The 12,521-nt window shown below is 50.6% G+C and overlaps 1 protein-coding gene across 1 annotated transcript in view; it reads right to left on the bottom strand.

Moving 5' to 3' along the window:
* Nucleotides 1-12,521, bottom strand: part of LOC147668304 (talin-2-like) — a 1,432,932-nt gene that overhangs the window by 21,811 nt on the left and 1,398,600 nt on the right. The window contains exons 60-61 of the mRNA XM_086948621.1: nt 2,698-2,760; nt 2,424-2,606 (exon numbers count right to left, since the gene is read on the bottom strand). Of these exons, the coding sequence (XP_086804747.1) occupies nt 2,424-2,606; nt 2,698-2,760 (246 nt within the window). The remainder of the gene's footprint in view (nt 1-2,423; nt 2,607-2,697; nt 2,761-12,521) is intronic.

The raw sequence follows: 12,521 nt of genomic DNA, 5'->3' as shown, positions 1-12,521 counted from the left end.
AATAGCAATTTTTAAGGACTCGCTATTTAGGAGTTGCAATTCCTTATGCATGTAGGTTTTGCAAAAATACTAGCGATTCCTACACATTCCCTAATAGCGAATCTCAAATTGCGATTCGCTATTAGCAAATGCTTTCCCATTTATTCCTATGGGCCCAGAAGAATAAATGAGAAGGCAGTTGCAATTTGCGGTTACCAAATAGGTAATTGCAAATGCAAGGATGCTAGGGGGCCTAAGGCCCCATGATGCACCCCCAAAAAAGGTAAGTGTACACATGTGGCGCAGAGTATGCGCCACATGGCACTTAGAAAAATGCAATTTTGTAAACATTTTTAAGGATTTGCAAATTACCACCAACTTTAAGTTGATGGTAATTTGCGATTCCTTAATGCAAAGTTGCATTTTGAAAATGCTTCTTGCATTGCATTTAGGGAATCGCAAATTGAGATTCCCTAAATGCATTCGCAAAATAGGTAACCGCATAAAATTGTGCATTTTGGGGTGATGCATCGGAAATGGCTTTCTACTGGTCGGAAAAGATGGATGCATGTGCCACTAAATCTTTACAAAGATGTGATTCACATGGAAACATATAGGCATTTCTAAACTCAATAAAAAGAGATCACAAGTAAAAGAAAGTATGTTCATGTGCAACAAGATGCAGGAATTCTGAACATTCACAGAACTATGTGCAGGAAAACAGGACCTCAGCGTATATGGGCTAAGCCTTCCTACCGCCTCAGTACCCAAAATCCCAGGACCGACTAGCTGTAGTGTCTCATTCGTTCTCCTACATAATCACAAAGCCATTACGGCCACCGCCATCATCAACAGAAGGGAATAACAACCTACGTGCGGCAGCACAATAATTGGTATAAGAAAGAAAAAATACCTTTGAAAATTCAAGCTTGAAAAACCTATAAAATGTCACTAAAGGATGCTACACCATCTCAACTGTCTCCAGAAGAAGTGAAGGGATTGTGGACAAGCACAAGCACTACTCAGGAGTCTCTCAGATAAGTACCAGGCCAAACGTTGGGCGCCACGTTGCAGGGATTCTGCACATACACAGCACTATGAACAGGAAAACAGGACCTCGGCGTATAGGGGCTAAGCCTTCCTACCGCCTCAGTACCCAAAATCCCAGGACCGACTAGCTATAGTGTCTCATTCGTTCTCATACATAAATCATGTATCTATAAATGATTGGACAACCCAGAGCCCAACACTCCAGACCCTCTCATGAATCGCGGTAGCAAAACTCACCCTTTCGCTCACTCACTCGTGCCTGTCCACAATAAGAATTGACAGTCACTGTTAACAAATTCAAAATGTTTATTTTAACTATAGTGCTCTATAATGCAGTATACGAGCCACTACCATCAGAAAAACGTATAAACATAAGACAGTTAGCATTGCAGCACGTCCATAGATTATAAAGAGGGATGTCATTGTATGCAGACAGTGGATAAAGGACTATAAGGCCTAACCACTCTCCCCTAGGTAAGAAGAAGTTTTATTATATAAAGGAAGATCTCTGGGCTTTGTCAGCAGACCCCATACCTTAGTGCCTAGATGGTATTTCTACATCATAGGAACAGCATAGCTCTTCTCCCTGGAAAGGTCCCTCTCCAAGTGTGTGTTAAACCAGCATTGCTTCCCATAATATCAAAGCTTGAGTCTTCAGCAAACGCAGCTGTGTTAGCGTGTTTTGTTTAGGTGCTAGGGACTGGCCAGAACAGAATAACAAGGGGCATTGTTTATCGACCTTGCACAACATGTTCAGACCAAACTCCAGGAACAGGCAGAGAACGCAGAAAGCAGACGGTTCTCATATGAAAGGCACAAACAGAGTCTTGCAAAAATAAAGTCATGTAGTAACGTGCGCAAGCATCAGGGTTGCAGAGCTCATGCTACCTTAGCAATGTCGACAGTGACCCTAATTACCATGTGACAATCTTTTTGATACATAGTCCTAGGAGATGTCAGAATGATTCTGGTCAAGGGATGATGTTACAATGCCCCGACCACCATACTGCCCTACTTGTGATTTGTGATTTGTATTATGTGTCCCACTACATTTGGTAGTTAACTGGTGGCTGCCTGCAGTTTTGTTGGTTACGGACACTTAGTCCATATGTATCAGGGCCCAGATAACACACTAAACCACAAAACAGCATTTTATGATACTGAACATTTGAAATCGAAAACACAAGCGAAGGACAATAAATGGAAAATCATTTAAAGTGTCATTATTCATGGACACCATTACAATGTTGATGCAAGCTCGTTCAAGTTATGCATGCCTTTTATGGCTAGCTTTTTTCCCCATGTTCAGTATCCTGCATTCAACAACAAGTAAAGAAGACCAATCTGGTGCAACAGTTAACCGTACAGTGTTATGAACTTGTGATGGATGTTACCTGCAACCTCCTCATGGCTTCAGAGTCTTGATCTGCCTTCACCTTACAGGCCACCAGCAACTGTGCCGTCGATGCTGCTACTTGTTTGGCGGAGGAGATAAGTTTTTCTTCGCTGGCATGGCCTTGGACAGAGGCATTGGCAGCTTCACACAGATTGCTGGTTGCGGCTGCCACCATCCTGGCCTAATAGTCAAACGTTTGAAACAAATCATCATATTACTTAGCTTGTATTTACTCTTTCAGTGGAAAAAACATGAGAATGATGTATACTTACAGCAGAAATAAGTCCCTGAGACCACTGCCCATCATCAGCTGCATTGGCAGGTATCGCGCCAACCTAAAGAGATATTTCAGAAGAAAAAAATCATCCGGCTGCCAGAGAATGGACATTTTACTAAAAGGACTTCAAACTAACGTAACCAATGTCATAATACATCCCATTTTGTCCCTTTTCTAGAAGGCAAAATCCCACATGGATAGAAATAGCTTTCACTCGGCATATTAATGGAAATTATTTCACAATATGCAAAAATGTGCAGGATCCAAGATTCTTTTTGTTATTTTTGAAACGTTGTGCACAGCACTTTTCTCCTTAAGTCAAAATACTAGTTAAAAAAAGTGCTTCGGAATTCATCTTTATTGTAAAAAGGAAACTGCTACGGTACAAATGTTGTCTTGTGTGACAGACTAGTATGCATCCAAAAAGATAACACATTTCAAGTAAAATAACTGCAATCTACCAATTTGTGTTATGCCTCAGTTACGTTGCTTTGAGGGCAGCAAGGACACAGCCAGAAGAACAAGTTACTTACCTTCGGTAACGATATATCTGTAAGAAACATTAGTTAGTGTTAGATTCCTTACCTTACCTTAGAATATCCCCAGGCGTCAGTCTGGATCCGGAAACTTTTGCGTAGCAGTACCCCTGCGCGTCGGTAGGCGTCGTCTGCAGGCGTCCCCTGCGGCTCCGCGTCCATCGTCGGCGTCGTGCGCCGTGATGACGTCGCTGGAGTACATAGACGCCGCCTCCGCGCGCTGACGTCAGTTCTTTGCACACAGCATTTCCGCGCCAGGAGACGCAGAGCCATGAGAGAACCAACACTGGTGCCATGTAAAAACTAGGGCCCTGAAAGGGATGACCTTAACCCTAGGTATCAGTTCGCAGAACGGGGAGGATGGGTGGGTTCGGTAAGGAATCTAACACTAACTAATGTTTCTTACAGATATATCGTTACCGAAGGTAAGTAACTTGTTCATCTGAAAGAAACACGTTAGTGTTAGATTCCTTACCTTAGAATACATACCCCAGCAATACCAACCCCGGTGGCGGGTCTGCGAACCAATACAAAACTACACCAGAAAGTCCTGGAGGACAGAACGGCCAAAGAAGCCATCCCTCCGGACTTGACTGTCCAGGCAGTAGTGCCTCGCAAAGGTGTGCAGCGAGGCCCACGTAGCTGCTTGGCAAATGTCCTGCAAGGGGACTCCCCGGCCCAGGGCAGTAGTAGCCGCCGTGGCCCGAGTGGAATGGGCCCTCAGCCCAACAGGAGGCTCCTTCCGAGCCAAAGAGTAGCACGCTTTGATGCAGAGGACGACCCATCGAGAGATGGTTCGTTTACAGACCGCCCGTCCCTTCTTCGCACCCACGTAGCCAACAAACAGTTGGTCATCCACCCGGAACTGGCGTGTGCGATCCATGTAAAATGAAAGCGCACGTTTTGGGTCCAGACGATGGAGCCGCTCTTCATCCTTTGAAGGATGCGGAGGCGGGAAGAAGGAAGGGAGGGTGATGGACTGCCCGATGTGAAAGGCCGAAACAACCTTGGGCAGGAAAGAAGGTCTAGTCCTCAGAACCACCTTGTCAGGATGAATGGACAGGAAAGGAGGTTGGACAGAAAGAGCCTGGAGCTCACTCACCCTCCTGGCAGAGGTGATGGCAACCAGGAAAGCCGTCTTTAAAGTCAGGAGACGGAGAGGACAAGAATGAAGGGGCTCAAAGGGAGCACACATCAGGAAAGTCAGAACCAGGTTCAAATTCCACTGAGGCATCACAAACGGAACAGGTGGAAACATGTGAGTGATGCCCTTCAAGAATCGAGTTACAATCGGGGATTTGAACAAAGAAGGCTGATCAGGAAGCCTCAAGAAGGCTGAAAGGGCAGAAAGGTAGCCCTTGATAGTGCCCAGAGCAGAGCCCTGCTGGGCAAGAGAAAGAAGAAACAGAAGAACCTCCGAAAGAGGGGCAGAAAGAGGGTCCACAGCCTTTGCTGTGCACCATGCCACAAATCTGTTCCACCGACAGGCGTATACCGACTTAGTGGAGGGACGCCTGGCTGCCAGAATAACATCACAGACTTCAGGAGGCAAGTCAAATGGCCTCAACTGCCGCCGCTCAATCTCCAAGCATGGAGGTGGAGACTGGACAGGTTCGGGTGGAGGACCGTCCCCTGCTGCTGCGACAGAAGGTCCTCCTGAAGGGGCAGGCGGATCGGGGGACCGACTGACATGCTGAGTAGCTCGGGATACCAGTACCTTCGAGCCCAGTCCGGAGCCACAAGGATAACTTGGGCCCGGTCGCGCCTGATCTTCTTCAGCACTCTGGGCAGAAGTGGTATAGGCGGAAAGGCGTATAACAGACCGCAACTCCACTCGCGCCGAAAGGCGTCGCCGTGCGAGTGCCGTCTTGGAAACTCCAACGCGCAGAACTGATGACATTGCGCGTTCTCTTCTGTGGCGAATAGATCTAACCAAGGCTCTCCCCATTGCAGAAAGATGCCTTGCGCCACGTCCGAGTTCAGACGCCATTCGTGATCCATCGAGCACCGACGGCTGAGTTCGTCCGCCCTGGCGTTCAGAGAACCTGCCAGGTGTTGAACCGTCAGAGTCACGCCCTGACGTTCCAGCCATTGCCAGAGGCGCAGAGCCTCCTCGCAAAGGGTCCACGACCCCACTCCGCCCTGTTTGTTGCAGTACCACATGGCGGTGGTGTTGTCGGTGAACACCTGCACTACACTCCCGTTGACAAAGGGGAGGAATGCCTTCAGTGCCAGACGAATCGCCCGCAGCTCCAACAGATTGATATGGAGCTGGGACTCCGCCGGAGACCAGATGCCTCTGATCTCTGCCTCTCCCAAGTGGCCACCCCAGCCCTGGAGGGACGCGTCCGTCACGACAACGTACTCCGGTTGGGGAAGGGAGAGGGACTTGCCCCTGACCCAATCGCGGTCCGTAAGCCACCACTGCAGTTGTCTCGCAGTGCCCTCCGAGATCAAGACGTGGTCGGACAAGTTGCCCTGATGCTGGGCCCACTGAAACTTCAGGTCCCACTGCAGAGCCCGCATCCGCCACCTGGCGTGATGCACCAGAAGGATGCAGGAAGCCATCAGTCCCAGCAGCCGCAGCGTCAACCTGACCGAGACTCGGGATAGCGGCTGAAAGATGGGAATCAAAGCCTGAATATCCCGAACCCGCCGTTCCGGAGGATAAACCCGAAACTGCGCCGAGTCCAGAACCGCTCCGATGAAAAGGAGCTTTTGAGAGGGACACAGGTGTGATTTCGGCACGTTGATGGAGAACCCCAGGTCGTGCAAGAGGTCTGCCGTCATCTGAAGGTGGTGGACGACTGTTTGGGGCGAGCCCGCCTTCAACAACCAATCGTCTAGGTAGGGGAAGACTGAAACCCCCAACCTGCGCAGATGGGCTGCGACCACCGCCATCACCTTTGTGAACACCCGTGGGGCGCTGGTAAGGCCGAAGGGGAGCACGATAAACTGAAAGTGCTCCAGGCCTACCGTGAACCGCAGGTAACGCCGGTGGGCCGGCAGGACGGGAATGTGAAAATAGGCGTCCTGCAAGTCCAACGCTACCATCCAGTCTTGTGGGTCTAGAGCAGCCAAGACCTGAGCTAACGTCAACATCTTGAACTTCTCCTTCCGGAGGAAGCCGTTGACGTTCCTTAGATCCAAGATAGGACGTAGGCCCCCCTTGTCCTTCTTGGGCACCAGAAAGTAGTGGGAATAGCAACCACGCCCTACTTCTGGCCCAGGAACGCGCTCGATGGCCCCCTTGGCCAAGAGGGCCGTAACTTCCTCCTGCAGAAGTGTCAAGTGGTCCCCCGACACACGGTGGTTCTACGGTGGCATGGCTGGAGGAGAGGTCTCGAAGGGGAGGGAGTAGCCCCTTCGGACGATTTGCAGCACCCACCTGTCCGAAGTGATCGTGCGCCAGTGAGCGTGGTGATGGCGAACCCTGCCACCCACTGGCGTCACATGGGGCCGAAAGCACGGACTAGGAGGATTTTGGGGTAGATGCTGCGGGGGAAGGTGTGGTCTGACCCCGCCGTTGTCCCCGACCGCCACCACGACGGTTTCCACGGCCGCCACCGCGTTGGAAGGATTGTTGCGGCGCGTGGCTGGCAGCACGTGTGGGGGCGCCCCTTCCTTGGCCACGAAAGGGACGAAACGAACCCGGTTGCTGACGCTGGGTCGAGAGACCCAAGGACTTGGCCGTGACCCTGGAGTCCTTGAAGCGTTCCAGCGCGTGGTCCGCTTTGTCACCGAACAGGTGACAGCCATCAAACGGCATGTCCATCAGGGTATTCTGGACATCAGCCGAAAAATTGGCGGATCTCAGCCAGGCGTGGCGACGAATCGCCACCGTCGTAGACATAGCTCTGCCCAGCGAGTCGGTCGTATCAAGACCACACCGAATTGAATATTTCGCTGCATCTCGGCCCTCAGCCACAGCCTGACCGAGCTTTGCCCGCACCTCCATGGGGCATTCTGGCAGCAGCTCCGCGACCGTATCCCACACAGAGTGGGTGTAGCGGCCCAAGAGGCAGGCGGTGTTGCAAGACCGCAGGCCCAAACTAATGGACGAGAAGACCTTTTTGCCAAACTGGTCATACCTCTTGGATTCCCGGTCGGGCGGGGCCGACGGGAATGCGGACTGGGAGGTCGAGGCCTGGATCACCAGACTCTCAGGAGTGGGGTGGGTAGACAGGTACTTGGGGTCGTCCGGACAAGGACGGTGGCGCCTGGCCACGTTCCGATCAACAGGCGCACCTGAAGCGGGCCTGGACCACGTGCCCAACAGAACGTCAGACAAGGCTTCATTAAACGGCAGCAGTGGCTCCAGTGGGCATGACTGCGGTTTGAAGACCTCGGTGAGGATGTTAGGCCTCACGGCCGCGACGGGGAGCTCAAGGTTTAAGGCCTTGGCAGCCCTCATCAGCACCACAGAATAGGCAGCTCCCTCCACCGATGCCACGGAAGGAGGAGAGATCAAACCAGGGTTAGGAGAGTCGTCCAAACCACTGGCATCCCCCAAGTCACCTGTCCAGTCCGGGTCATACTGGCACTCGCGAGCCAGAGGGTCCTCGGATCCCTCCCAACCTTCACCGTACTCCTCATCCTCTCCGTATTCGGAGTCAATGATGAAGACCGGCTCCTCGGGGTTCATGGGCCCCATCGGCGCCGGGACCGGCGTCGAGCGACGCCCGTCCGGCGCCGCGTCCGGCGTCGGAGAAGGTAAGGGGACGGCGCCGCCCGGAGCCGGCGTCGGAACCCCACCGCCGGCCGGAACCGGCAGCGGAGAACCGGCGTCGCGCAGGGGCGGCGTCGGGGGTAACCCCGATGGCAACGGCGCCGGGGAGGCCGGAAGACCAGCCGGCGCCGATCCCGAAGGCCCCTGCGGCGCCGGGGTCGGAGCCGTCGGCGGCGCCGGGGCCGGAGCACCCGACGGCGCCGAGGCAGGGACACCCGAACCGCCAGGGCCCCCAGACGGTAGCACTGGGCCCGAAGGCGCCGTAGGCCCCGTCGGAGAAGCGAGCGCCCTCATGGCCATGAGGAACGCCTCGATCTCCTCAGGCGTCGCGCCATGCCCAGGGACCGGAGGGTATGAGGCAGGCCGCGCCGGCGACTCTCGCGGAGCCGCGGGGTTGGGGTCACCCGAGCCCCCGGCCGCATCGCGCGAGCGTCGGGGGGAGTCGGGGGTACGATGACGACGCCCCGACTTCTTGTGCTTCCTACCTGACGAGCCTGACGAGTGGTGTCGACTTCCGGAGCGCCCGGCGCGGCTCCGCGACCGCTCCCTCGAACGCTCTCTCGACCTCCGGCCGGACCGGGACCGCTCCCGGTCCCGACGTGGGGCCGACACCCGGAGCTCCAGTAGCTTGCGGGACCGCTCCCGCCTAGCCTTGTTGGTAAGGGCCCGGCAGTCGACGCAGGAGTCCACGTTGTGGTCGGGGCCCAGACACCGGAGACAGAGGCGGTGATGGTCTGTGACCGACATCGTGCGCTCACAGTCATCGCAATTCTTAAACCCAGGCATCCTATCAGGCACAATAGAGAAAAAAACAATCGAAAAACTTGGTCAAAGACCGGAGTACTGCTCTTCAGATCTGCGTCCACTGGCGCGGAAAAAAGAAGAACTGACGTCAGCGCGCGGAGGCGGCGTCTATGTACTCCAGCGACGTCATCACGGCGCACGACGCCGACGACGGACGCGGAGCCGCAGGGGACGCCTGCAGACGACGCCTACCGACGCGCAGGGGTACTGCTACGCAAAAGTTTCCGGATCCAGACTGACGCCTGGGGATATTCTAAGGTAAGGTAAGGAATCTAACACTAACGTGTTTCTTTCAGATGAAGAAGTTTTACAGCTTAAAAGTAACGATGTTTCTCAGTGCAGTTCATCTTACAGATTTTTTACTTTTTTTTAGATACGCTGCTACAATGAAAATGTAGATATCGCTGCTACAATGACATATGTAGATATCAAGTAGGGATTTTTTATCAGGTAGTCAAGGGGTGGGAACTCATGCCAGCCTAGATTAGCTCTTGAGCTACCAGTCTCACTGAAGAGTGTTAGTAACTCTGTACTTAGTTCTTAAGCTCTTGCTAATCATTATTTGAGGAAATAGCGCCTGTATTCGGATTGATATTGGAAACTGAGAAAGATACTTTAATCAAGCCAAAGTACTTTGTACAGTGTCTGCCATACATCCAAACCTTAACCAAATCTTGAGTGGCTCCTGTCAAATGCAAGGAACTCATGGTCCAAAAGTACTAATCTTAATCACTGAAAGAAAGGAAAATGCTACTTACCAGTATGCATCTGTTCTTGGCATGTATGCATACTTTTGCATAGATTGCCATCTGGTATTGGGCTTGGATGATGAAGTTTGTTGTTGTCTTGGAAGAAGTATTTGTAGTCACAAGATAGGTGACTCCTCCCTTGGACGATAGTGCACATGGGCATCGACTCCATCCTTAGATTGTTTTTCACCATGATGGGAAATTATGGTGTTTGGAAGAAACAGAAAAGATGTCCATGTGAGCGTATCTAAGTTAGATAACACTGGAACAGATACAGGTACCTGGGAGGCGGGCTCGGGTATGATATTCTGCAGCCCTACATGCCAAGAACAGATGCATACTGGTAAGTAGCATTTTCCGTACGAGGCATATGAGCTGCAGAATTCATACTTTTGCATAGACTGTACAGCGGTGGTCACCTGTATCTGCTGCAGTGGTTTGGAAAAGTGTCTTAAGAACAGCGTGGCCTAGGGGGAATTGTTAATGTGCGTTTTGCCTTCTGGTAGCATATTTGAATGCATTTGACTATCCACCTGGCAATTCCAACTTTAGAGATGGGGTTTCCTTTATGTGGTGGAGAAAAGGCTACAAACAGTTGATTTGTCTTTCTAAAAACTTTAGTCCTGTCAATGTTATAAAGTATAGCTCTTTTGACGTATATTGTGTGAAGAGCTCTCTCTGCTACGGAACCTGGGTTTTGGGTTTTGAAAAAACACTGGCAACTCTACAGATTGATTCAGATGAAAAGCAGATATTACTTTGGCAAGGAATTTTGGATTGGTTCTAAGAACCACTTTGTTACAATGTATTTCTAAGAATGGTTTTTGTATGATTAAAGCCTGGATCTCACTTACTCTCATGAGAGAGGTGATTGCGACAAGGAAAGCTACTTTCCATGTAAGGAACTGTAGTTCGCATCTGTGTAAAGGTTCAAATGAAGGACCCATGAGCCTAGTAAGTACAATGGTTAGATTCCACACCGGAGAGGGTGGAAGTGTGTGAGGAATTATCCTTTTAAGGCCTTCCATAAAAGCTTTGATAGCAGTTACTCTGAACAATGACAAATGTTCTCTGTTTTGCAGGTGGGCGGCAAGGGCAGCCAGATGTAATCTTATGAATGAGTATGCTAGATTACATCTTTGTAGATGCAGTAAAATGCAAATGATGTTCTGAATTGAAGCATTTAGTGGGTCACTCTTGTTGTGATTGCAGTAAATGACAAATCGTTTCCATTTGGCTGCATAGCATGCTCTGCTCGTAGGGTGTCTGGCTTCTTTGATAATGCTCATACAGTCCGGTGGGAGGTTAAGGTAACCAAACTCTAGTACTTCAGGAGCCAGATTGCTAGATTCAGTTGTGCCTTATCTCTCCATGGTTTTGTGTTAGCAGTTTTGGGGAGAGATATCATTTCTGGTGTTGAACTACTGAGAGTTCGAGGATTGTTATGAACAATGGTTGCCGTGCCCATGTGGGAGCAACTAGGATCATCTTGAGAGACTGTTACTTTAGCTTGCGTACTACTAGCAGAATGAGTGGGAGTGGCAGAAAACACACGCAAATCTGCCTGACCAGTTCATCCATATCGCATTGCCCTTGGACGTCGGGTGTGGAAACATGGCGGCAAAGGTAGGGCATTGTGCGTTTGCATGTGTGGCGAACAGATTTAAGTCTGGGTGGCCCCAAATGTGGAAAAATGGTTTAAGAACTTGAGGCTGAAGTTCCCATTCGTGAATCTGCAGTGTCTGACGACTTAGCAGATCCGCAATCTGATTGTGCACTCCTGAAAGGTGTTCTGCCAGAAGATATATATTTTGTGGAATAGCCAATCTCCATATGCTTTGTGCTAGCTGAGACAGCTGCAAAGAGTGTGTTCCTCCTTGTTTTTGTATGTAATACATTGCTGTCATATTGCCTGTGCGGATCAGGACAGTCTTGTTGAGACGATGTGCTTGGAACGACTTTAACGCAAGAAGTATTGCTAATAATTCTAGGTGATTGATGTGGAGTAGTTTTTGTTGGGTCATCCACTGGCCCTAATTGTTTGGTTTAGGAGATGGGCTTCCCAGCCGGTGAGTGATGCGTCCACTGTTAGCACTATCTGTGGAATTGGCTCTAGGAACGGCCACCGTCTGGAAAGGTTTTGTGTGTTCCACCACTGCAGAGAGCGATGTGAGCAGCTGTCCACCAACACCAGATCTGTAATTTGACCTCGAGCCTGATTCCACTGACGTGCGAAGCATTCTTGTAAGGGGAGCATCTGAAGTCTTGCGTGAGGTACTATGAAAATGCAGGAGGCCATCATTCCTATGAGCTGCATAAACACTCGAGCTGGAAGGGAGTGTTGTGGTTGAAACTTTGTGATGAGGGTTTGCAGACTTGCTATCCTGGCTGGATCGGGGTATCCTAGAGCTTTGGAAGTGTTGATCGTGGCCCCTAGATACTGATGTAAGTAGGAGGGCTGTTGATGTGACTTGGTGTGGTTGATTGTGATCCCTAAGTGGTGTAGCAGTAGAATTGTTTGGTGAGTGTGATGAACACACTGACTGTGTGACATGGTTTTTATCAGCCAGTCGTCCAGGTAAGGAAACACATAGATCTGCTGTCTTCGCAAGTGTGCAGCTACTACCGCGAGACACTTTGTGAAGACCATGGGTGCTGTGGTTATCCCGAATGGGAGAACCTTGAACTGATAGTGTTGGCCGTCCACTGTGAATCTTAGATATTTCCTGTGAGCAGGGAGTATGGGAATATGGAAGTAGGCGTCCTTGAGATCTAATGTTGCAAGGAAGTCGCCTTGTTAAAACAGTGGAAGGACTTGTTGAAGAGTGATCATCTGAAAGTGATCTGACTGTATGTAGAAATAGAGAGCTCTTTGGTCAAGTATTGGTCTGAGAGTACCATCCTTTTTGGCGAGTAGAAAGTACAGGGAGTAACCCCCTGTCCCTTGATGCTGTAGGGGAACTGGTTCTTTTGCATGCTTTTGAAGCAGTGAGAGAACTTC

This window comes from Lissotriton vulgaris, unplaced genomic scaffold (genome assembly GCF_964263255.1).
Source record: "Lissotriton vulgaris unplaced genomic scaffold, aLisVul1.2 SCAFFOLD_325, whole genome shotgun sequence".
NCBI lineage: Eukaryota > Metazoa > Chordata > Amphibia > Caudata > Salamandridae > Lissotriton > Lissotriton vulgaris.
Note: the sequence above shows the minus strand (reverse complement) of the source record. Positions and strands in the feature narration are given on the sequence as shown.